Source organism: Bidens hawaiensis, unplaced genomic scaffold, assembly GCF_021521415.1.
Source record: "Bidens hawaiensis isolate Kalapana, Puna unplaced genomic scaffold, B.hawaiensis_p1.1 tig00002236_1, whole genome shotgun sequence".
Taxonomy (NCBI): domain Eukaryota; kingdom Viridiplantae; phylum Streptophyta; class Magnoliopsida; order Asterales; family Asteraceae; genus Bidens; species Bidens hawaiensis.
Genome location: NW_027491119.1, coordinates 2939559 through 2966659, shown reverse-complemented (window position 1 = coordinate 2966659; position 27101 = coordinate 2939559). Strand labels below are relative to the sequence as shown.

Sequence of the window (27101 nt, the reverse complement as noted above, 5' to 3'; positions counted from 1 at the left end):
TGGTTTAAGTGTCAAACTGATTCATTAAATAATTGAATAAAGAAATCGATGATATTCATATATGAGATTACTTTTGCATTGATAATTGATGGATGATTACATGCATTTAGTTTCCGAACACAAACTCAATGGTTAATCGTATAGATTGTTTGGAATTTCAACAGGTTCTAACATGAACACGATGATTTTGACTAATATTAGTCAAAATTGTTTGTATTTTGACTCTCAGATTAGTCAAACAGACATTCTAAGCTGATTCGTTAAGACAGTTAACGAATGACTGTATGATTTGTTAAAGTAACGAATGGATTGTTTAAAGTCATAACAAATCAGATTGGATTTGTTAAGAGTGATTCGTTCTATTTGATTTGTTACTTGTAACGAATAAGTTAACGATTAAGGATAATTCGTTAAAGATAACGAATAAACCTTTGCATGATTAACGAATGTCCCATTTGTTTACAGTTTTTAACGAATGTGATTGTCATTTGTTAAACAGTTTGTTTATTTTGAAATATTTAACTAATGTATGTTTGTTCTAAACAGATATGGCACTATCTTGGAATAAAAGTCACAACATATGTGCATTTGTAGCGCTGAACTTTGAAGATACTCCTATCTATGGGGGTATGATTCGTTTTCTCATCCGCTCGAGAATCTACAAGGCCATCTCTACCCGAACAGTTGTATATCAAAAGATTATTAGGGAATTCTGGAATACTGCCAGCTTTAATGAAGCAGAAAATCAGATTGAAGCAGTTGTTCAGAATAAGCGGGTTGTGATAGATGTTGGAGTTATTCGAGACTCACTGGTTTTTCATGATACTATTGATGATAGGTGTGAGTTCGATCGAGTGTTGATAAGAGGATTATTCGGCCGAGTAAAGTATAATGGAGATTTAGGTAAATCAATGTACAACAAAGCGAACTTGTGTGAACAATACAAGTATCTGCTTCATGTTCTTATACATTGCCTGGGTGGTCGGAAAGGAGGTTTCGACGAGTGTAGGGTGATGTTACAATCTGCTTTCATGGCCCTAGTGCTAAATAAACCATTCAATTTCTCTGAATTGGTTTACTATCATCTGAAGGAGAATATCACCAGCAGACACAAATTCTTAATGTATCCTCATTTTCTGCAAATGATGATCAACGACTTGGTACCAGACTTGGAGAAAGATCAAGCTGATGTTATGAAGCTTGAACACATGAACGAAGAAACTATGAGATGGTTGAGATCTTATAGAGGGCAGAGTCTGGCAGATCGACCTAAGTTCAAACGTTTGATTGGTCATTTAGCAGATGTTGATTATGTCACGCCATCTAATGATCGTTGGATTCATGACGATTCCGATTCGGAACGTGAAGATGGTGATGGTAATGTAGGTGGAGATGATGGTGGTGATGGTGGTCCAGGACCACAACCTGAGTTAAATTATGACTAGAAGCGTAAGCGTAAAGGTAAAGAACCAATGACAAAAGAAGGGGAGAAAGTCAAGAAACAAAGAGTTAGAAGGGGTTCAGGTATTGAGATACCAAGCCAGCCTTTTGTACCTTCTACTGCTGTTTCTACTCCTATTATTTCTTCTACTGCATCTCTAGTTCCAGGTACACAGATTCCACGATCTCCTACTCCTAATATTATACCAGATTTTCCTCGTTTTCCAACACCTGTGCAAATACCTACGTCTCCAATGCCTCCAACTCTTACTACTATGAGGCCTGATATTCAGTTTGGAGATATATTACATAATGTATTGGCACAGATGCCTACACTGTCACACCCCGACCAAAGGCGGCGGAACATGACGAGGTGTAATGATTGTCCATAAGCACATGACACTAATTAAAGTGACAGTATTTAATAAACTCATTTCATTTCACAACATCGAAAATGTCACATAACAATTATCCATAAAATAACCATAAACAAGATATCACAAAATATGGCAAATTGATATTGTTCATTTTTACTAATATCCTAAGGTCTTTGATGTCGTTTTCTTCACAATCATAAATCAACCAAGATGCAAACCTGCAACGTTTCATAAAATAAAGTTTGTCAACACAAGGGTCGGTGAGCAATTCATAAGTTTAATCATATTAGTATATAATAAAGATAGCCACAAAACTTGCATACGAAACGATAAATAAAAGTGGTAATTTGGATAAATAGATATCGCTAAACACATTAGCGACACCTAGCTATAAGGGGATGCCAAATAGTCTAGGATTTTATAGTTATCGTTAATTGCATTACGTTAACGACACCTTGCTATAATGGGATGCCAAATAGTCAAGGATTTTATAGTTCCACCAACCAAAAGCGATAAACACATAGGCATATAAGCATAGAACACCAAATCGAGCAATTATTTAGGTAAAGTATACAACTACGTTTGTGGTTTAAGATTCAAATATAAAGCATTTTGTTGAATAAGTATGAAATGTCACCCCCAAAATAAAAGATGGAAAATGGGGTATGAAGTACTCACCTTCAAGTGGTAAACTTGAAAGATGATAATTTGGAGATTTGTCGGAACGACGAGTTTTCATATACATGCAAAATTTAAAAATTTTATTCATTTTCATATACTTGATAAAAAAACTAAAGCCCTTCAAATTTCAACGAATCAACTAGCGGATCCTCTTACTAAACCACTCTCTCAAGCTCCATTTTTAAGATTACAATCCAAGATTGGAGTCTCTGACGAAACCTCAATCTTGCGGGGGCGTATTAACACAAATGCATCAACATCAAATCCCGTTGATTGATCTATTCAAATCTATCTATATATTAAAGGAACACCATTTTTCCACTTGTCATTCAATTAGACCCTCCACATAGATTCCAAGTGTACAAGTTTTTATTTTTACAATTTTCCTTCATAAATGATAAAATGAAAAATATGTTGTTGGTGGGAATTGAACTCAACACCTTACTTTTAAAATGTTTATGGCTTACAAACTCAACTAGGATTAATTGATGTTAGTCTTCTCTTTTTCTTAATTGGTATAAATTCACAACCTTCCATTTTATTAGTTTTAAAATGCAAATACAAATTATTCTTACTAATCTATGTATTTTAGCAAATTATTTATATCTTATGAATCCATAAGATATGTTAATATTATATTATTAAATTTAACTTTTTTATTTTACTTTACTTTTTAACAACCCGTGTATCACACGGGCTCTATCCTAGTAATTGAAATATTCTAAAATCAATGTTTAGTCAAAGTTACTGTAACTTTCATGTATATCCCTTTATTAGCTTTTGTAATTGTGTGCCTCTCCCTATATGTACACAATGTATCAATTGAATAGAAATTATGTTTTCCATTATCTTTATACTTTAAACGTTACATTAGTTTTTAACGGACTTGATAAATAGTACTTTATTCTTTTATTAAAATAGTTTTTCAAAAATTCTGTATGTGGTAAAGAGGTTTTTGAATTATATGTGTATTTTTTCATAGCCGATAAATTTTAAAAAAAAGTTAAATACCATATATTATATAAAAGCAAAAATAAATAAAGTACAAAAGTTATTTAGGTAGCTTATTGGGCTTTATCTTAGAAAGGTGTTCTACACAGACTTGACTTGATGGCTTATGACCTATTCTTTTTGGGCTTTGGCTAAAAAAGCCCATCAAGGATTAATAAGTTAGGTATTGTTGTATCTCCGTAGCGCTGCCCTATTTTATTGAACCGCCGTATATTGTCTAACACAGTATATATGTATCCGATTTTTCAGAACCAATCCAAGAAGAGTAGGATTCTTGTATTCGGTGAGGCCTTATGCAGGAGACATATGGACGCAATCAACACAATCTTGTTGTGCTTATACCTACACCGATCTGGTGACAGTTATACACAAAATGAAGACAGGAAACACAAGTCTTAATGTGATACAAGGGTTGTTAAAAAGTAAAGTAAAATAAAAAAGTTAAATTTAATAATATACATATTAACATATCTTATGGATTCATAAGATATAAATAATTTGCTAAAATACATAGATTAGTAAGAGTAATTTGTATTTGCATTTTAAAACTAATAAAATGGAAGGTTGTGAATTTATACCAATTAAGAAAAAGAGAAGACTAACACAGTCCGTTCGTACATACACTTTAATGTGTCTTCCTCGCTATAACTCAAAATCCGCTGCGACATGGAGTCTGGAACGCAACTTTCGTCCTCATCGATTCCACCACAGGTCCGTTGGTACATACACTTTTTACGTTAATTTAATTTGTACGTTAACTTTCCGCTGTACATATATATATATATACTAATAATGCTAGTTGTATGGTTTAGGATGATATAGAAATGAGAAACAAGAATAACCCTTGTGTGTTCATGGATATATCCGTTAATGAAACTTTTGCTGGAAGATTGGTAATTGAGGTCAGTCTCATCATGTCGGTCGGTTAATCAATTTTGGATATGACACTATGTGTGTGTATGTATGTATGTACGTATGCTTCTTAGCATTATGATATTTGCAGCTTTATAAGGACGTGATGCCGAAAGCAGCTGAAAATTTTCGAGCACCATGCACAGGTGTGTGTGCACGCGTGCTATTTCACTAATGAATATTATTAGATATTGCATTGTAATTAGTCAAATATACATATTATATCTGTAGGGGAGAGTGGAACTGGAAAAACTACTGGAAAACCATTGCATTACAAAGATAGTGTATTCTACTGTATCCAAAAAGGCATATTCGCTGAAGTATGATTTCTTATATCAATTCTTATCTCAATCAGATATTGTTAGACGTAATTTCCGTTGAGCTGACTCATCGAGCCTATGATGGGTTGGTGTCTTGTTTATCAAGTTGAGCACGTGACCTGGTTTACATGGAATAATTACTTGGTGAACAAGTCGAGTCAATGACTTGGACAACATGGAATTTATTTATTAATTATTATTAGATTTGTTTTTAGCAATTAGTATTTGAATATGATTATGGTATTTGTATTCAAGTCTAGTTGGGTTTTCTAATCTAAATTAGTATATATACCCGAGCTTGTGGGTTATATCACTAAGAACAAGAGTATTGTAATTTTCGAGCTAATGAGAATTACGAGATCAAGCTTATGATCTCAATTTGTTTTTTATGTTTATCGATCCTGGTCACCAAACTTCAGATTTACACAACTTTGCAATTTAAGGCTCTTTTTTTATTAATCATGCACACTATAAGGATTCTTTCAAACAGATAATAAATGAGCCCTGTGTTAATGTAAATTAACTTTTTCATTGTTGCTTGCAGGGAGGTGATATCCACAACAATGATGGTATGTATTTTATTATTTAAATCTTGTTTTAAGCACATTCCAGATTTGTAACGAGTGATGGTTTGCTTGTAGGCACCGGAGGGGAAAGCAGTTACGGGGGAACTTTTGAAGGACGACTTAAAAAAGATTTGTGTGTTTTGCTTTATAACCTATTACTAGGATATAGCCCGTGTGATACACGGGTGATAAAACAAAATGGAAGCTTATCAATCTATACCAATTAAGAAAAAGAGAAAACTAACATCAATTTATCCTAGTTGAGTTGGTAAGCCACAAACATTTTAAATGTAAGGTAGTGAGTTCGATTCCCACTAACAACATATTTTTCATTTTATTATTCATGAAGGGGAAATTGTAAAAATGGAAATGTGTATACTTGGCATCCTATGTGGAGGTTGTAATTGAATGACATGTGGAAAATTGTGTTGCTTTATAGGTAGATTACTATTGGATATATCGAAATCAAATTCATTCATAAGTTATACCGATTCTATTACTTTCTGCGGTTTTGTAGCTGAGAACGATATAAAGTTACGTTCTGAGCGCGGTATGCTGTATATGACACGTGACCCACAGAAGATCGATTCTAAGTTCTTTATTGTCTTCCAGTATCATTTCTTTATTGACCGGTGGTTTACAAGTCTGACTTATTCACATCATTATAATTCAATAGTGGACTTGATTATAAATTTATATTATTGCCCTTGTTTAACTAGTCGTTATTAACCGTTCTTTGATTGGTTGTATTGCAGTCAGTATGTTGCTGTTGGAAAGGTAATAGAAGGAATGGGAGCGCTTGAAAGGATTGAGCAGTTGGCAACATATACAGGAAAACCTACCGGGCTGGTAAAAATTACAGACCGTGGTGAAATTCCTCAGATAGTAGAGTCTGATAAGGTTATTGCGTTTTTAGTCAGTTCATTTATATAATCAGATTTTATTGAAGTAGTGTAATCACGTTTAACATGTTGATTATTCATAGTAAAACCTTTACTAAAATGTACCATTTTGACCACCTTTTTTAGGCGAAAAGGAAAAATGCTGAAAAGAGAGCTATATCTTCTAATGAGAGTCCCGATGGGCCAGTGAAAAAACAACGTGAATCAACCCCAAACTCTCATTCGGATTCCTAAAAGGTTTTCAACCCCAAACTTGTATTATGTTTTGGCTTTGTTACATTACTCCATGCTACCAATGGATTACCCGTTCGCCTTGAAAGAAATTTATATCTTATTCAATCAAGGACATTGGTAATTGTTTTGGGTGTCTTGAATACAGAGGAGTGTTTCCTAGCACATATTTCACCAAGGTCCAACCGAGAAATTCCCCGGCTTTCTAAGTGTTTAAAATGCTTTGTTATAAATAAAACATATTCAACAGGAAAAATGTGGTCCTTTTGTTAGGTTGAATTCAAAATGCTACTGTTTTATGTTTTAGGAACACTGAATTGAAATGGCTGATATGTTATTAATTTAAACTGTTTTATAGGAGAGGTTTTACTACCTAGTGAAAAAAAAACAACTAAATTAAAGTATGTTGCTAATGTTAGAGTCTCTTTTGGTAAATAAAGCAATAGGAGTAAGGATACTTATTAAAGGTATATGTTTATGATCTATCATATATGTATAGCTTGATAGTGTTACAGTTTCTTGACAAATCCCATATTAGATTTTTGGTTTTTAGCATAAACAGTTAGGAGATATGAAAGCCGAATATTTTATAAAGTTATAAACCATTTCTAAATCTAAATAATAGTTAGTTGTATTCAAATTCTTGCTGAGTATATGTATAATATTGGCAACAGTACTTAAGCTTGTGTTGTATAATTTTGGTTTTTATATTATGCATTTCCAAAGCCTTGATCTTTTCATGTGCATATTGCTCCAGTTTCTTAATTGAGGTTTGATGTTTCAGGTTTAACAATCGCTGACTTTTCTGAAGTATTGACTTTGGATATATGAGAAGACGGGACGTTGCGTTTATCAGCAAAGGACTTCGAAATGTATCTTTAGTTTATATTTGAATTAAATTTGCATACCATTGTGTTCGTATTATGAATCCAATGTATATTGTACCCATGTTATCAATAAAATTCATTAAGAAGTTATACCAATTCTATTACTTTCTGCAGTTCTGTAGCTGAAAATAATAAACATATACGTTCTAAGCGCGATATGCCATATGTGGCACATTGCCCACAGAGGATTGATTCTAAGTTCGTTATTGTCTTCAAGAATCTTTTCTTTGTTGACAGGTAGTTTACAAGTCTGACTTATTCACATCATTATAATTCAATAGTGGACTTGATTATAAATTTATATTATTAGCCCTTGTTTAACTAGTCTGGTAAAAATTACGGACTGTGGTGAAATTTTTGAAGATAAAAAGGATAATGTAACGCGCGTCTGATAAAGGTATTGCGTTTCTAGTCCTAATCAGATTTATTATATTTGATTAGTTTCTGTAAATGTAATCATGTTTTGATTTTACTTAAAATTAACTTTATGCCGAGGCAAAGTGAAAACAACAGAGTATGCGTTTGAGATTAGTCACATTTATAGATGACGGGTGCATGGTGTTTGGTTCGGTTATTAGCCTCAACCAAATTAACAAATTGGTTTGCTGTTAATCAGTTCGGTTTATTCCGTCAATTTTTTGGTTTTCGGTTCGGTCAATTTTGGTTAATAACCAAAATCAAATTTGGGCTATAGTTTTTACTTAGAAATACATGAAATGGAGATATAAATACATGAAATGGGGTATAAAACATGAAATGGAGATATAAAAGCTATAAATATATGAAAATATGAATGCGTCGGTCAATTTCGGTTAACTAAGGGTAAAATAAATAACTGTTGGTTACCGGTTAATTTTGGTTCGGTTTTGTCAGTTTTCACTTCGGTTCGGTGATTGCTCACCCCATTGACCGACCATTCGCCCACGATCATTACATCAACAAACATGACATGAGGAATGTTAGGCCTTCCCATAATTTGAAAATGAAATCCCATTGAAGACGTGATTATCTATTGCGGAATATATAATCACATATTCACATTAGAATCGAACCTTTCATGGCAGTTAGGGGTGTAAACGAGTAAAGCTGGCTCACAAGCTACTTGGGATGGGTTCGTTAAAAAACTTGAACGAGCCGACTAGCCGAGCCTAGCGTAAACGACCCTCATTTAGTTATCGAGCCTGCACCTTGCTTTCTTAGAATGTTTATGCTCACGAGCCTTAACAAGCCTAGTGATATTGTAGTTTGTTTTTTTTATATATTTAATATTTTTTAATTGATTCATCTTTGCTGCCTTGTTGGTAAGTTTATAAACCTAGATGTAGGCTGTATTTAATAGATCGAAAATTTTTAATCGATTCAAAATGAACTCGTTCTTCAAAAGTCATTTGGGTCTCTAGGTTGACCGGTTGCAGTTGAGTAATCTTTTGCATTATAAAATAGGGTGTTGGATTATAGTTAATTTTAGTCATAAATTAAACATTAATAGACAATAAACAATCGATTCATAATAGATGAAATGAGAATAAACAATAAGCTTGTGTTGATACTTGTCTTCTTGTAAGCTTGAGTGGCATATTGTTTTCAATTATATTATGCATTTCCAAACCCTTGGTATATCTTTCATCATGAGAACTTTTAAACTGCATATTGCAGTGGCTCTATTTTATTAACTGTGGTCTGCTGCATACTTGCATCAGCGCATTTTATATAGGTTGTGGTTTTACAATTACTAATTTCATAAAATTTCAGGTTTAACCGTTAGCTTTTGTATGAAGACGGGACGTGTTGCTTAACAAAAAGGATATGTCCTTTTTCTAGAATATTAACTTGGTCTCGTGACTTTGTATCACAACTACATAATCAGGTATTTGGTACGGCCACATCTGTAGCAAATTCGTAGCAAACTCCCATTTTGCTACCGATTAGCTATGGATTTGGTTCGTAGGTACAAGTCTCGTAGCTAGTTTATTTGCTACAGATTTTAGCTACGGCTTTATATTTTGCGACGGTTTTAGCTACAAAATGGGACATCGCTACTTTAGCTGCGTTAGCTACAGAAATTGGTACCCAAATGTTTGCTACGGATTTTTAGCTACGAAATTTTGCTACGTTTGTTTAGCTACCAAATTTTGCTACGGATTTTTAACTACGAAATTTCGCTACAGATTTTAACTATGAAATTTCGCTACGGATTTCTTAGCTACAACATTTGCAACAAGGTTTTAGCAACGGATTTAGCTACAAAATGATTCGGTGTTTCTACCAGTTTTGCTATAAAACTTATCTACTAACATACATTTAGCTATAATTTTTTAAGAACGTTCTTTTTATATTATTTTCATTTTTTTATGTAAACATTATATTCAAATCTAAATATATACAAAAACATAGATATTCAAACCAAATAAAAATAACCCAACTTCTTCAAATGTAAGTATGTAGCACAATAAATATCCAAATTATCAATACAATAAATGACAACATATTTTAACTTGGAAAATTTTGTGAACTGGAACTGAAGTCTCGTACATTTCAACGTATAGCCTCCCGATTTCTTCAATTTTCCCCGTCATTCATATTTCTCTACTTTATCCGGTTCCAACTCATATAATTTGTTTGTCCAACCATATACCTGTACTTATAAAGTTAGTGGATACCCTCAATAACAAATTGATATCAAATAGATTAAGACCTTTAATTGCTCGTTTTAACAAATTACAAGCAAATCTAAGTCAATATATGTAAACTCGTTTATATAGCCCGTTATTTCTTTTTATTTCATGAAAAAATATATTTTTTAATGAAAGAGAATGCATACCTCATCACTTATCCCCAATGGATACAAACTATGGTACTCGGGCATTGAAGATGCATTCGTCATCACGATATTCAAGCGAGTGATGTTGCTGGTCCCATATAATCTATGCTTTTTACCTAGCTCATGACAATAGTTCCATATCAATTTCTATATGTAAGCTATTACCTCTCCATATTTCTCAATAACATATTCATTATATGTTTTATGTGATGAGAATACAAAAAGAAGCAGTACTTTAATGTTGTGTAACTTGGTTAAACATGCATTTACAAAGTAACAAGACTTACATAAGCTTCACCCACCCTTGAGTCAACCCAAGCCACATTATGCTCCTAAATGGTCTCTTCCAAATCGTTTACTTCTCTGGAACAATTCCATAACGACCTCTTACACCCCGACAATCTAAGGATCTCAATCCTTTCTTTGAGTATGTCTGTGCCCAAAACTCACCAAACTTAGCACCCCACTTCAAAAACAAGAAAGCCCTTGCCCATTACAAAACAAGTTTGGGCCGCATCTCTTGGGCCCAGAACTATGATTCTAAGGAGAGGTGTACAAAAAAACTGGTTTGGGACCGGTTTTAGGCAAACCGAACCGAATCGGTTTGGGTTTAAAACCGGTTTCACCCAAACCGGTTCCCAACCCGACCCAAACCGCCAGTTTTAGGACCGGTTCCCCTTAAGATTTACTAAACCTGTTTTAAAACCGAACCGGTTTAAGAAAAACCGGTTTAAAACCGGCTAAAACCAGGTTAAAACCGGTTTATAAACCGAACCGAACCGACGTGACAAGGTCGGCCTATCTTGTGTCTAAACCGGTTTATAAACCGAACCGGTTTAAGTCAAACCGGTTTTGACCAGCCATTGACCAAACCGGTTCGGTTTATAAACCGGTTCGGTTTGGGTTTAAAACCGGTTTTATACACCTCTAATTCTAAGTTTATAACCAGACTTCATCGACACTATATTAAGTTTTGATTTCTTTCCTTCTCATTGAATTCTATTTTTTTAATTTTTTTAGAACGACAACTTTTCTTTTATTTAAGCTACCGCACTATTCAAATTTTGAGAGCTCCATTGTCCTACCCTGACCATACTATGTTGTCTTAACCGGGCTCACGCTGACTTTCAGAGTTTGGTTTGGGCGTTCTCCCCGGAAAACCATACAGCCGATTGCCACTTGACAGTCATTGTTGCATCATAAGAGCAGAACTCTCTGGCGTAACACAAGGTGGGACGAAAACCAGAGTGGGCTCGGGGTTCGAACTGATAAGTGAAACCTTTGCACAAGTCTAGCTTAAATCGTTCATTGCCAATATCCATCTAAAATAACACAAGTGAGATTCGAACTTGAGTCTCCATTAAAAAACCCGAGTCTTCTACCACTCAACTACTAAGTGAGGGATTCTAATCTACCTCTATAATTAAACCACCCATGATATGAATATGTTGAGTCTGCAGGTTTGATATATTCTTGATATCTTTTTGAATTGTGTATTGAGATTTTTTTGTTAGATTAAAGTTTATTGTGTCAAACAAAATTAATAATCTGATAAGACACTAGTAATTTACAAAGAAACGAGAAGTTTTCTCTTCGTAAAACTCGAAATGTTAAATCGATGTCCTGAAAACAAACTACAGATGATTTTCTAAAATAAGTGTCCAACAACTACGCCGGTTGGAGCGGAATGTTGCAACGTGTCATAACTAGTTATGGTAGTTAGAGTGTATCAACTAAAATTCAGTTTTTATCAAAAACTCCACTTGGTAGCAGCAGATTCAGTAGTTATCAAAGTTCTAAGACCTCACTGAAGTACAAATTCGATATTGCATCTTGCTTGCTACTTAGCTTCTTGGCTACCGATAGATATAGTCAAGGCCGTCTTCGATAAATATTCCTTAAAATTTTGGAGCCTGGGACAAGTAAAAAACAGACCCCTAAAATTGCGTTCTCAGTTATGTAATAGATAATTTGACAAGTTTACTAATATGGTTGTTTTTCAAAAGCCCAAAACAAAAAAATAATAATAAACATGTTATTAAAATAATTCATATAAAACACAAATGAAAGTTTTTTTCTATAAAAAAATAGGAATTTTTAAATATATTCCCTTCCTAACTTCCATTATTACATATATCCACAAAGCTAAACATTTATTTACATGTTTCCCCTTCTTAATTGCCCTTTTACCCTTTTCAATTCACAATACTTAATGAAAAAACCAAACATCTGACATAAACAACGGCATCGGCTTTCATTCATCCGGCGTTCCATCGCTCAGTAATTTACAAACATCGTCGGCTTCCATTCTTACGACGTTGGATCGCATTAACGTCCAAATGCCGGGTTTCTTTTTCTGTCGAGTTTTTGTCTAGTATGTATACTTTTTCTGATGATTTTTCATGGAGACTGCAAGCCGTAATTAATCTTGTTATAATCTACATATGTTTGTCTTAAAACCGACTTGGTTTGGGTTTAAATTTGGGATATATGTAATTGTTACTATTAAACTAGGGATATATGTAAATTAGTTCATTAAGAGTAAAATGATCATTTAGTAAAATAATTTTAATAAAATGAGGAGATGTGTAATATACATGGTTTAGGGAGGGAAATATGTAATTAAAGATTTAGCAATTGAGGAAATATGTAATAAGAAAAGTTAGAGATAAGATATATGTAAATGTCCCAAAAAAATAACACTAATTATAGGAATTGAACCAATAATCTTTGTTTCCATAGTTTAAAACACTTTCCATTCAATCAAAGAGTCATTTTGTACATTTTTGTGTTAAAACAGAATTATATATAAAATACAAATTTTGTTTTTAACACTTATGGGCCTCTCGGGAGAGTGAGCCCGGGTTCGTCGCCCTCCTAGCCCTCCCCGTGGGTCGGGTCGGGTCGGGATATAGTAGCTACCAATGATTTAAGTTGCTACCGAACTTCAAAGTTGCTATAGAGCCTATAGTAGCACAAATTCGCTACCGATCTTCATCAGCTAATGACTTTTAATAACAAAGTTGTTACCGAGCAAACTTTAGTAACCAAGTTGCTACCCACTGCCCACAAAGCGCCAAGCTCCTTTACTGTGTCTGGGTGCTACCTCAAACCTCCCAAGTTCCATATAGTCGTACGGATACTCCAGTCCTAAAGTCTTGATAATTTTGAATGAGTTTGTACTACATATTTCATAACTCGTATCACGGCTTATTATGATTTATCATTTACAAGTAAATTCCGATAATCACCAACACTATATATCCTTATTTACTTATCCTACATACATTATTTGTATCAATAATTGATCACAATCTAACTTAAACAATGATTACTATTTAGTAATCTTAAACTATTAACCTTAGAGCATTCCCAACCCATTTCCTACCCTATATCCATATATATCATATAATTACACTACAAATTACTATTTTTTCTCTCTTCTGTTTAATTAAATAATACTTTTTATATCTTTATTATTATTTTTTCTCTTTTCTCCACTCATATCCACTTTTCAAAAATATTAAAAAATTATAAGATATGAATAGTGAATCCTCAAATTTAACTTTCACATATAACATTTTCTCTCTCCTCTACTTACAACCACTCATAACTATACCATATAATTTACAAATCTTTCTCACATTTTTTAAAAGAATGAGCTGAAAATGCTCTTATCCCATATAAAACCTTTGTATCAATAAACTGATTAATATATTTCTTAAACAAACCATTCTTTAATATTGAACTTAAAATATATGAAAGTGCATAATATGTTATTCTTGTGTCCCCTTTTTCTCATTTGCACCTCTTGCCTTGGCATTATGCAATTAGTGGGTGATCCAAAATTCCAAATGTACCACCATACAGGCACATTGTACAACAAAACAATCTTAAGTAGCAAATGAATAATTCTTGGATAGGCATAGACGCCACTTGTGGCCATGGGTGCTTTTTGATGACTCACTTCCTCATTGGCAAGAACATATTCTTGCACTTTTCACAGGTGGCAACTTCTCAGTGGTACTCGTTCTTTTAATTAAGAAAAATCTAAGCCACAATTAATTATAATCATTCTTTTAGCTAAAGGCATAATCCAATATGTTGAAAACAAGTTTGTTAGGTCGGATCAAATAAATAAAGGCACGGGGAAGCTTGTACTGTGACCTGGGTTGATTCCGGCCACTCCTGTTTTTTTTATTAGTAGTGCAATTTATATGTTTTTATCTAAAAATTTATATGCAAATTTACATGTTTTCAACTGATTTTGAGCCCCGGTCAGCCCAGTTTATGAATTTCTTTACACATGTTGAGTCCGGCCGTCCTGGTGTTTTCATCCAAGCTTCGCCACTGAATAAAGAGAAGGCAAATCATTCCAAAACATAAATATTATGAGGTTCTAGGTTCGCAAATAGACTGTTTTATTAAACAAATTAACTTAAACATGGCCCATTTAATAAGTAGGTTAATCCGGTTGCTCGGTAAATGAAATAACCTATAAACTTGTTTAACAATTTTTATATTTGATTTTCGTCCCTCTAATTATGAACTAAGTAAAATCATTTTCAACTCTTAATTTCTAGTTTCAATCATTATTTCCAACTATCCATTCTACGAATATTTTCATTCGCTTACTCTAATCTCCAACAAAATACATAAAAACAGTTATGCTGATTGAGAATAAGAGACAAGATAACAAAATAATTAAAAAAATACCAATTACATAAAGGTTTATTCAAGACAAAATAATTAGCTGTTTAAATTACTACTATGTCACCATATATTAGTCATATTACTCAAATTTGCAAATTTGTCTTAAAAGGATTAACCCGGATCACATTTCAAACATGACAAGATTTTAAGTGTATCTGACATGGCGCAAATAAATATACAGGTCACATTTGGGTTGAATAAATTAAGCCGCAAACCTTTAATCTAAAAACACATCAGCGAAAACCTCAACTTGACACGTTTAACCCAAAGATCCCAAATCACATAACATAACATCTCTTAATATATTTGTTAAAATTATGTACGCGTGCACTATGACACACCTTTTAATATTTTAGAAACATGTTGCTTAATCACCTTAGAAAACAAATCATTGTCAAATATAATTATTAAAATTAGAAAGAACCAAAAACTCCGCGAATTATTAACTTTAAATTACCAATCGTTTTTACTTTATTTAGTTATAGTTATTTATTAACTGTAAACGGGTTGGTCATCAAAGGTAAAGATTAATAAATTAATTGAATGAAAACAAATACTTTTTTATAAGTAAAAGTGTCAAAAAGGACACAAAAGCGAGGTCTGCAATTAAATGTTTAAAAAAAAGAAAAAACAATTAAAAAGTAATACTATTAGATTATGTTTCATAGTCATGGACATATGGATATAGTGCTCTCTCATAATTAAAGTTGTACTTTTTGTCGAAATAAAATCTTTGAATTTAGGGCGTATCTATTTTATTTAATGTATTTTACCATTTCACCAATACAATACATAATGTTAATATTAAATTAAAAATTACTCCCTTTTACTAGTAAATTATTTGAGAATTAGAACTTGTTATCTCAAAAGATTAATATTCTACAACTTTTACTGAAAATTTAGTTCAAATTTATAATCAGTTTTCTTTCAAAGATCATTTCAATAAGGAAAATCACTTCTAATACCTTTTTTCACATTGTAAATCATAAACAAACCTTTAGTAAATTAAATTTTAAATAAAATGACTTAAAGTAAATTAAGTGCTCATTTTATTTTTATTTTTTGGGGGCAACAAACCATATTATATTAAAACATGTTGGTTAGAAAAAGCTAACCAAACATCAAATAAACAAAATTACATGAAAAGAAGTGGACTTTGAATCCACTCGATCGAAGATGTATTAATTTTCTTATTTCTAGTTATAATCCAAAGACACGAAAAGTGAAGGACTGAATTAAAGATAAGCTCCGATTTTAGATCGTTAACTTGAAAATGACGTCATTCTTATTCTTCCAAATCACCCACCAAGTAGAGAAAATGTTAATTATATTAGTAGTTTTACAGTTTATTACACTTATCAAGCCAAGCATATAATTCATTAGGGTCTTTAAAGCTTGGAACAAGTCATTGCAACCAAGCATGAATCAAGGTCTGATTCTTGAATGCGACTACACAATATGCAAAACGGGCATGTTATAAATGGGATATTCAAAACTTTATAAGAGGGATTAATCCGATTGAATGACCTATTCAAAAGTAGCTTCTGGACGAAGATGCTAACTTTTTTTTTTCAGGAAACGTTTTTATTCAGTCTAGTTTTTCATGACACTTCCGGAAGAATTTTCTTTTACATCAAATTTCAGATTTTTTGGTTCACGTGTTTATTATGATCTTCAAAATCTCATCTCCACGAACCCTTATTTATTGACCAAGGATGTTGATCAAGCAAATTTAACGGTGAAGAGAATTGATTCTCTTCCACCCCACCTCTAAGAGGGCATCTCTATTCTCACACCCATCTAAGATCTTGTTTCCTATCTCTTACCAGACCATTTTTGTTATTTTTTAGGACAAACAATCTCAAAAAATATTGCAAGTAGAGTATCATGGCAAACCCAATGATCAAGCCAGAAATGAATTGAATCTTCCAAACCTATCTTTTTTTTCATAGCCGTAAATGAGACCAAGTTTTTATCTTTTAAAATATGCTTTTCAAATAACATCTTGATATATTTTTACTTTTTCATAGCCGAAATTTAAGGGCTCAGGATTTAGTACTTCTTTTTTCTAATAACCTCTTGATACATTTAATTTTCTTTGAAAATGATTAGCCTAACGCCCTAAGTAGTGACCTTGTGTTTTTTTAAGGCCTGGTAGAAGTTGACCGATTATCTTTTACACAATTATGGCCCAATTTTTGTGGCAATTACACCCTTGTTTATTTGCCACTTAATAATTTACTACATTTATTAGTTGTATTATATTAAAATTTATCTTAGTCAACAAACATGATACATCACTTAAATGAAAAATAAGCCATTTGAAGAATAATAGCAAATTTTTTAGATGCTATTGGCAATTTATGCTATTAAGTTTGAGTGCAAATGAAGATAAGATAATATAAACTATATTTTTCTGAGTGGCTATTTTAGATTATTGATGGGCTATTGGCCTACCTGATTATCTCAATTTCTCGAGCACCATAGAACACTCTCATGAAGAAACCTCCACTCCCCGAGTACGAGAGAACAAAAAAAAAACCCGTCATATGTGAAAAAAAAACCCATTACCCAACCTGGAACCGCCCCCCCCCCCCCCCTCTTTTTTTTTCGTGACAGTTGGAACCTAACCCAAAAATTCCTCCTAAATTTGATATATTTGAATGTCTCCTCCTAACACAGCTTGGGGTCATTGGCGAATGGCGATAATATGAAGTGCAAACTATATGATTAGATGAGAAATTAAATGAGAAATGACACTAAAATAAATACGTATATTGATTTTTATTAATCCCAATAATCGTCTTTTGATCACCACCGGTTCCAACTAACAAATTGGCTGTTAATGGTCTCAACTTTTAACGTATTTGTTCCTAACGGTCCGCAAATAACAGAATCTCGTTAGTTTCAGGTCGCCGGAGAAACGTTTTTGGCCGGAGAAACTCAATTTTTTTTCCCGAAAACTCAATATTTTCGTCCCAAACATCTTGGTAACTTTGTATAGGACCTTTAAGAATCTTTTTCTAGTAAAAGCCACATTATTGAGGTCGTTGGATTTGATTGATGGTACTCAAGTGGTGGTAGTTGGTTGGCGGTAAGTCAATTGGTAGTGATTATGGTGTTCAGGTGGTGTTTTTCGGCAACAAATTTGACTTTTCCGGACAAAAACGTTTTTCCAACGACCTGAAACTAACGGGTGTTAGGATTCTGTTAGTCGCGGATCATTATGAACAAATACGTTAAAAGTTGAGATCGTCAATATTTAATTCATTAGTTGGGCTTGGCAACGAACGAAAGGTAATAGTTGAGATTAATAAAACTAATATACCAAATAAATAAATTAAACAAAATATCAAAAATCTTGATATTTTCATCACTTTATCCATATGAATACAGTTTTAAATGTTGTCAAAAGAGCGCGTGGAGCACTTTTTCTTTCTTTTTAGATATTTAAATTTGCATAATGGCCCTTCTACTATGTCAAATATTGTATTTCTCTATCCTTTGAAGCTTGAACATGTCGAATGTACTTTTTAGTTATTGGCAAAATGTAAATACGATATCATTATTATCAAATAAGTGATTTGCTTTAAAGATATAACATGCTTAGATTTATAAATTTTAAGTAGACGTACTAAAAATTACATAATAGTTTGAAATAATATTTGATGAAGAAAACAAAAACATTTAGATTACTAAAACATAAAAAACTTATCAACAAAGGACCATAAGATTGTTGCATAGATTCCAGGAATAACATATAATGTTTGACAATCAGTATTGTAAAATGCGGTCTAAGCGGCTGAATACTCTACGAGTAATCCTCAAGTACTCCCAATGCATCCCGAATGCCGAGTACTAAGGAGGGCAACCTTAGTACTCGGACCACCCTAAGATTCAACCATGCCACACCGAATTACACCCTCAACTACCCTAAAGGCTAACGTCACTCCTTTCAATAAATTATCTAATTGGACAAAGTATAAAGGATATTTTAGAAATTGAAAAAGTCAAGAAAGATTGTTTGGTAAACACAACCCTGTGGCACCACCCTTGAGGGTACCTTTTTTTTTTGCGACGGCAGCGTGTACCCCAAAGACCCGTGGCACCCTCACATATAGAGGTGGACAAATAAACCAATTAACTGAACCGACCTTAAAACCGATTATGTATAAACCGGTTTGGAACCGATTGAAACCGTAGGTTCGGAACCGGCTTGTAATTTTCTCCACTAAAACTGGTTCCAAACCGGTTAACCGAACCGAAACCAGTCAAAACCCGAACCGAAACCGATCGTAACATGGTAAGAAACCAGTTTCAACTCGAACCAAAACCAATTATAAACCATTGTTGACTTTTGGTGACCAAACTTATCATTAAAATCAAAACGATTACAATAAAGTGGCAGGCAAACGGGTAACAAGGTGCGCCGCAACCCCCTTTTGAATAGCAAAACCAAACCGAACATGTTTCAACCCAAACCGATTTTGAGTCTTAAACTTGCTTGTGCACCTCTACTCATAGGTACCCGTCGCTAACGCCCTCACTCTAAGAGACAAATTTTAGAAAACAAATATTCTCGAAGGACCAAAACCAAAAAATCCCACATTCGCGCGTCAACCTCACACACTTTCTTTCCACCACCAAACCCCAAATATAACATAATAAAATATAAAAAACATTAAAATATTAAAATATCCACGTCATCATTTCAATATAACCGGATAACCCACCATCCTCTCATCCAAACACACCCCAAACAATATTATCTCTCTCTCTATATCCATATCCATATCCAAACACCACCGTACAACCACCGTCAACCACCATATGGGTGCCAACTCATCCCTGCTATCACCCGAATGCTCAGACGGGTCAACCCACCCGTCAAAGCTCAAGCTGTCCGACATCCCAGAATCCTGTATCGCTCTGGTGTTATCGTATTTAGATCCGCCGAAGATTTGTAAACTGGCGAGGCTAAATCGGTCATTTAGAGCGGCTTCATCTGCTGATTTCATATGGGAAGATAAATTGCCGGCTAATTACCATCGTCTCGTCGATGAGTACCTGATTAAGAACCCTAACACTGGCAAATTGGGGAAATATGAAATCTATTCAAGATTGACCCGACCCGTTAAATTCGATGCCGGAAATAAGGTTCGGGTTCACCGGTTTTATCTGACTTTGACTTTGAAAAGTCAATATAGTAACACTGAATTATGAATAGTCTGACTCCAGATTATTCATAGTTATTAAATATATATAACAGGCTCGGGCTCGGGCTCGGGCTCAGTTTAGGGGTCGCTCGGCTCGTTTAACTTATATGGAGCTTGAGGTCGGCTCGTTTCGAGCTCAATTTTCAAAGCTCAAGCTCGGCTCGTGAGTTGATTCTCAAGCTCGAGCTCGGCTAGGGCTCGGCTCATTTACTATTTATTAATTATTTTTTTTATATTAATAATTATTTTTATATATATATATTTTTCAATTATAATTTTATATATAAAATAATATATATTATTTAGTTTTAGTTTTTTTTGTCATAGCATTATATATATTAATTAATATTATTAGATATATATTAAAAAATTATATAAATGGCACGCTCGTTTAGGCTAGCATGCCGGCTCAAGCTTGATAAGTGAATATCGGGCTCGTTTATTAAGCGAGCTTACCTTTAGGGTCGAGCTCGGGCTCGATTAAACTCGGCTCGATCGGGCTTTTTCACGAGCCGATCTTGAGTAGCTCGGCTCATTTGCACCCCTAGGCTCAATTAGTAAATGAGATTTTTTAAGGCTGGGCCCGGGCCTGTTAAGGATCTGCTTGAACGAGGTTTTATTGACCAGATCTCGAGTGGCGAAGCTCTTGTGAAAAAGACAAATCTAGCCAAGCTCGAGCCTAAAAATAATGTCAGTTAATAAATGAGCCCGGGCCTGAGCTTTAGTTATCGAGATTGAACCAGCTTGCTAGCCTTATATTTATTTATAGTTATTATAATTTATAAGGTTATGAGAAAAATTACTAAACGATATATATATTATGTTATATTATATGTAAAATTATAACTGAAAATATATCTATAAAAATAATTAGTAATGTATAAAAGTAAAAGGTTATTTAGTAAATAGTAAACTAGCCAAGTCCTGAGCCAAGATCAAGCTTGAAAAACTACTCGGCTGGTTAGATTTGACGCCGGAAATAAGGTCTGGTTTGATTATGATTAGTTATCCGATCTCGAGTAGCTCATGAGCGGCTCTGCTCTTGTGAAAAAGATCGAGGTAGCCGAGCTTAAACGAGTTTGAGCATTAAAGTAAGCTCGTTTAATAAACGAGCCTAAGAGCTTCAGTTATTGAGCTCGAGCCGGTTCGCGAGCCTTAGGAAGCCTGTTATTTTAACACTTATATTTTTAAATTTTTATAGTTAATTTTTATAAAGTTATGAGAAAAATTTATGTTACATATAAAATTATAAATGCAAATCATATATATAATTATATTTATAAACATATAAAAATTATTTAACTTATAGTAAACGAGCTCGAGTTTGAAAAACTACTCACAAGCCTATCTCAAGCTTTACAAATAGAGCTTGAAACGAGCCGAGCTCGAGCTTTGTGTAAGTCAAACGAGCCGAGCTCTAGCCCTATGTAAGTTAAACGAGCCAAACTCAAGCTTGTAAACCTATCATGAGCTTGTCTCGAGCTTTAGAAATAAAGCTTAACGATCAAAGCTTGAATTCTGTGTAAATTAAACGAGCCAAGCTCAGGCTCGGCTTGTTTACACCCCTATTTGCAACACCTAATCTCGAGGCGTTTTATTACAGGAATTTTGGCTGGATAAAAGAACAGGAGGGATGTGTTTGTCAATTTCTTCCATGGCAATGAATATCACCGGAATCGATGATCGGAGATACTGGAATTTTATCCCGACCAACGAATCAAGGTAAACTTCTTTTAAAACAATTTTGCTATTTGGTCATTTTGGGCGTCGAGGTTTGACTTTTAAGTAACTCCTTATTTTGACCAGATTTCGCACAATCGCATACCTTCATCAAATTTGGTGGCTTAAGGTGGAAGGAGACATAGAGTTTCACTTTCCAGCCGGGACATATTCCTTGTTGTTCAAGCTTTGGCTCGGGAGGTTCACAAAGACTAACCATCGGTTGTCTAACCATGTTCATGGGTGGGACATAAAACCGGTCCAGTTCCAGCTCAGCGCACCGGATGGTCAACACGTGGTTTCAAAGTGTTTCTTAGTAAAAAAAGGGATCTGGGAATATCACCATGTTGGAGATTTTGTGGTTTATGATTCGTCCACACCGACTACTGTTAAGTACTCTTTGACACAGATCGATTGTACCCACACGAAAGGCGGTCTTTCTGTAGACTCGGTTCTTATATGTCCTCGTAAGTTGGTTGAAGATTTTAAAGCTTTGTTATGATAGGCATAGCGATAATAATGGACTGTTTTTGGTCACATTTTGTGATTTTAGACCTTAGTGAAAGCCACAATGGCGTCTGTTTGATGTTGTAAATGCTGTAAGATACCCGAGTCGAGTTTTGACCAAAAGATGTGTTTTGGTGTTCGTCAACAGGTTACAATGTCATCGTTTTGGGTACATTTTTTTTTGTAGATCTGATGTTACTAAAATTTGATAGCGTTAAAATCGAAAATCTTAACAGAATGCTAACCATATAAGCAAGTCGATTATCGAGTCACACGAACGTATACACCCAAAACAACCTAATAATCGTAAACAGGCAAAACCAAAATACAAACATAATTGAGACATACACATCTATTAAAATGAAAGTGTTTGATGCATGCATTATTACTGCAAATAAAAAATCATAGACGAACAACGTATGTAAAAATAATATATTTATATCTGAATCTTATTTAGCGACATCATATATTTATATCTGAGTCTTATTTAGCGACATCGAAAGCTAGGTTGCGTAGTAACCGACTAACCGGCATCATCTGCTTCAAGTTGTTTTTGACTTGGGTGCCGATGGAAGCAACTGCAAGAATCAAATCAAACATTATTTTACTGTTTCTAAATGATTCACGAAGAAAAAAAGTTACAGTGGTAACCGAATGCACCTGATAACAAGATATGAGTGAGGTGGTGAATCCAAATGCTCCTGTAACGCGAGGAGTGACCTTTTTGGGCGCCAACTGAAGCAGCCCGACTGCAACCACTACATCCATGGTGGCTTTGATCAAGGCCAATGACCTCTCGCTTGATATTTTAAGTTTAGCACGATACTGTTCATTCTGCAATTGAAACAGTCAATAACTGAATAAATATCAACATAAATAAATTATAAACTTGTTTAAAAGAGGTTGACGATGTATACTAACCTTGTATTTATCACTACCCTTGAGCTCCTTATCCAATTTCTTCATTGATTTTGAAAGCCTTCCGAGCTCTCCTATCTAAACAACACAAATTTAATAATCAACCATATGTGTATATGCGGGGGCGTAAACTAGACAAGCCGAGCGCGAGGTTGACTAGGCTGCTCGGCTTGTTTGACTTACTAGAGCTAAAGCTCGGCTCGTGAGTTGTTTTTTCAAGCTCGACTCGTTTAATATTTATTAATTAATTATATACATTTTCAAATTAATTTTATCCATTTTAAAAAAATCTTAAAACAAGCCTACGTTCGGGTCGAGCTAATGTAGTACCTTAAACGTGCCAAAGCTCAGCTCGAGCTCATGTAGTACCTTAAACGTGCCAAAGCTCAGCTCGAGCTCATGTAGTACCTTAAACGTGCCAAAGCTCAGCTCCAGCTTGGCTATGCAGTGTATACTAATATATATAAGTCCAAAAGAGGTCAGACTTCAAGTTACAAAAGGCTTGTTAAGGTTCGAGCTCGGGCTTAGTAACCAAACGAGCTAGCTCGAAAAAACTCGGGCCGTTAGTGGCTCGACACGTTTGCACCCCTATATATGTTGAACTTGCAAGTCATTATGTACCTCAACTAAAGTAGTGCATATTGAAGAGCCCATCCAGCAGAAGAGCGACACCCTGCCAATTACTTCTGCACGCTCTTTGTTCTAAAGTAACCAAAATAAAACTTATAAATATTTTATTCGTTTTAAATCATTTTACATACGTAGGTAAATGAATAAAATCTTGACACAAATGATGCACATACCTTGTAGATGCCTGCTCTATGAAGCCAAACGATTTGGTCAAGAAACAAAAACGTCGACAACAATGCATTTTTTGACTGTAACAAAACACTGAGATCAGAAAACTTTTAAATGAATCCAAAATCAACTTATTAATCGAAGAAACGCATACCTTCCCTAGTAAAACAATTGAAAGGGGAGTTCCTGGAGCGGTTGGACTGATAAGAGCATGCAAATCATTGACAAACTGCAAATATCATTATAATCAGATTCATTGTATGCAGAACGTTTGATTCATTTTACAAAAATGCTACCTTAAAAAGACGGAAAACTTTCCTAGCCAAACTTGTTGACTTGTCAACGTTTGAAGCGGTGCCTGGCTCACCATTACTCACGAACTTGGACCCGTATTGTATTGCTCTGCATATTTTGTCCCTGGCTTCGGCTTTGTTCAAATACAGAACAGCTAGAGCAAGTTCGGTTCGGGCAACGTCTAGTGTACTCATTTTCTATTTTCTGTATCGATCCCATAAATTAAACCATCAATCAAGCAAGATAACAAGGTTTTGGTTCAGAAATCTACTACCTATATTCAAGTGTAAATACGACAATCCAACAATATGCAAAAATCAAACACAGTAACAATATGCACAGTAGGGGTGCAAACGCGCTGAACCACTCAGGAGCTACTCGAGATCGGATGGATAAAACGCTTAAAATGAGCCAAGCCTTATCGAGCCCGAGCCTCAAATAAAGCTTGTTTGGTTATCGAGCCCGAGCTGGAGCATTGTATGGAAAATAACAAGCCTGATATGTATTAATTTCGCTGTGCAACTGGGCTCAAGCCGAGCTTTGGCTCGTTTAAGGTACTGCTCACAAGCTCCAACTGATCTAGGGCTCGTTTAAGGTTTTTTTTTATTTGAATATAAAAATAATTAAAATGTATACTATTTAGTAAACAATAAATGAGCCTAGCCTGGGCCGAGCTCAGGCTTGAATATGCGACTCACGAACCGCTCCAGCTTTAAACTCCAAAAAAAGACACCAAAACGAGCCGAGCTTTGGCTTATTTAAGGTATTACACGCAAGCTCGAACCGAGCTTAGGCTCATTTAAGGTTTGTTTTTCAAAATATATAAATAATTATAAAATGTAAATAAACCAATTAGTAAATAAAAAATGAGCCGAACTCGAGCCTAGCATCCGCTTTAAGAAAAGACACCAAAACAAGCCCCGACTAAAGTTTTTTTTCTTCCAAATATATATAATTAAGGGCATGTTCGGGATTGAGTTTGAAAAATGCTTATTGGCTTATTAGCTTTTTCAAAAAGCCAGGACTTGAGGCTTTTGAAAAACCGCTTTTTAACCCTTTCAAAAAGCTAAAATAAAAAAGATTTTTATGATTGCCAAACACATTTTAACTTACTGGCTTTTTGAAAACACCAATAAGCCAATAAGTTTTTTTTCAAACTCAACCCCAAACACGCTCTAAAACGCATATAAATTAATTAGTAATTGTTTAACGAGCTGAGCCTGAGCCGAGCTCGACCTTAAAAAAGTGGCTCAAGCTTTAAAAAAGAGCTCTCGTAAGTCAAAACAAGCCGAGCTCGGGCTTGAAAATGCGACTCACGAACCGCTCCAGCTTTAAATTCCAAAAAATGACACCAAAACGAGCCGAGCTTTGGCTTATTTAAGGTACTACACACAGGCTCGAACCGAGCTTAGGCTCGTTTAAAGTTTGTTTTTCAAAATATATAAATAATTATAAAATGTACATAAACAAATTAGTAAATAAAAAATGAGCCGAACTCGAGCCTACTGTCCGTTTTTAAAGTTTTTTTTTTCCAAATACATATAATTAAACGCATATAAATTAATTAGTATTGTTTAACGAGCTGAGCCTGAGCCTGATCCGAGCTCGACCTTAAAAAAGTGAGCTCAAGCTTTAAAAAAGAGCTCTCGTAAGTCAAAACGAGCCGAGCCCGGGCTTTGCTCGCTCACACCCCTAAAATTGCACATGTCACATGCCAGCTAGGGTTTCATCCAAATCCACACAATCAATTAAAGTCAAAATTGAACAAATTAAAGTCAATGGGTAATAAACAACTTATCCACGGGCTCAAAACATCAAATAATGTTACGTAACATATCAAATCAATAAATGAATTCAAATCAGAAAGCATAACACGCATAAACATCATCACTAATTAAACCTAACAGCAATTACATCAAACTTAACACTAACAAGTAACAACACAACAATATAACAATAATAATAATAATTCATAATACGAACATGAAATTAAAAGTTATAGTATAGAAATTGAATTGAATAACTTACTTGTAAGGTTAGATGAAGAGCACAGGCGGAAGGATGATTATTATTATTATTATTTATTATTATTATGAATCAAAATGAAAATATCATCGCCGTTAAAAAGAGCACACAGTCAGTGTGTGAAAGAGAGGATTCTTATGTATTTGTATTGGCGACTGTGCCTAGACGTTTATCTTTGTACGTTACATAATAGCTATAAAATAATTATTAAAAATATGGTTCTTTTTCCTTTTTGGTATTTATTAATATTATTAATTTTTTATCAAGCAAAAAAAGGAAAAAATAATTGATAAGGTCATGTTTGGTCCTCTATTTTCTATACTACAAATTTTGAAAATTATCAATGAGAAAAAAGGAAAAAAAGAAGAAGGTGGTTTTGGTAGGGTGAGCGAAGTCGTGAACGGGTTTTACCTAATATACTTCACCTGGACTAAGGAAAAAAAGAAGAAGGTGGTTTTGGTAGGGTGAGCGAAGTCGTGAACGGGTTTTACCTAATATACTTCACCTGGACTCGGTTAATTTACCATTAAAAAATGTCTCAAATATTTGTCATAAACAAGTTTCGACAAATAATATATTTAGAATATACTATCTATACAATATAGTAAAAGATATGTCAGGTGCATCAGGTATATAATCAAGTAAATGCGTCAATGTTATCGGGTATGTTACAAATCCCAAACACGTCTTAAACCCACGAAAAATTTTAAAAATAATCCCAAACCCGTCCCAAACCCACGAAGCATTTTAAACTAATCCCAAA

The 27101-nt window shown here is 34.2% G+C and overlaps 3 protein-coding genes across 4 annotated transcripts; 2 read left to right on the top strand and 1 right to left on the bottom strand.

Annotated features, from left to right (window-relative positions):
* Nucleotides 1-4175: 4175 nt before the first annotated feature.
* Nucleotides 4176-6443, top strand: LOC143611355 (peptidyl-prolyl cis-trans isomerase cyp5-like). Its single transcript, XM_077085570.1, has 8 exons — nt 4176-4220; nt 4322-4411; nt 4513-4567; nt 4653-4741; nt 5286-5310; nt 5825-5942; nt 6063-6222; nt 6336-6443. The coding sequence occupies exons 1-8, from the start codon at nt 4176-4178 to the stop codon at nt 6441-6443; spliced, it is 690 nt and encodes a 229-aa protein (XP_076941685.1).
* A 13248-nt stretch (nt 6444-19691) lies between these two features.
* On the top strand, nt 19692-22357 carry LOC143612472 (F-box protein PP2-A13-like). The gene is made up of 3 exons (XM_077086453.1): nt 19692-20018; nt 21681-21799; nt 21884-22357. The coding sequence occupies exons 1-3, from the start codon at nt 19692-19694 to the stop codon at nt 22296-22298; spliced, it is 861 nt and encodes a 286-aa protein (XP_076942568.1). The 3' UTR covers nt 22299-22357.
* Nucleotides 22358-22794: 437 nt separating this feature from the next.
* On the bottom strand, nt 22795-26512 carry LOC143612458 (peroxisomal membrane protein 11C-like). Of its 2 annotated transcripts, XM_077086446.1 has the most exons (8): nt 26342-26512; nt 24316-24517; nt 24174-24248; nt 24025-24099; nt 23843-23923; nt 23225-23299; nt 22964-23137; nt 22795-22881 (listed from the first exon to the last, which is right to left on the bottom strand). In XM_077086446.1, the coding sequence occupies exons 2-8, from the start codon at nt 24505-24507 to the stop codon at nt 22846-22848; spliced, it is 708 nt and encodes a 235-aa protein (XP_076942561.1). In that variant the 5' UTR covers nt 24508-24517; nt 26342-26512; the 3' UTR covers nt 22795-22845. The 2 variants fall into 2 exon arrangements, with proteins under 2 accessions (XP_076942561.1, XP_076942559.1); XM_077086444.1 differs by lacking the exon at nt 26342-26512 and having other exon boundaries at nt 24316-24536.
* Between the last annotated feature and the right edge of the window lie 589 nt (nt 26513-27101).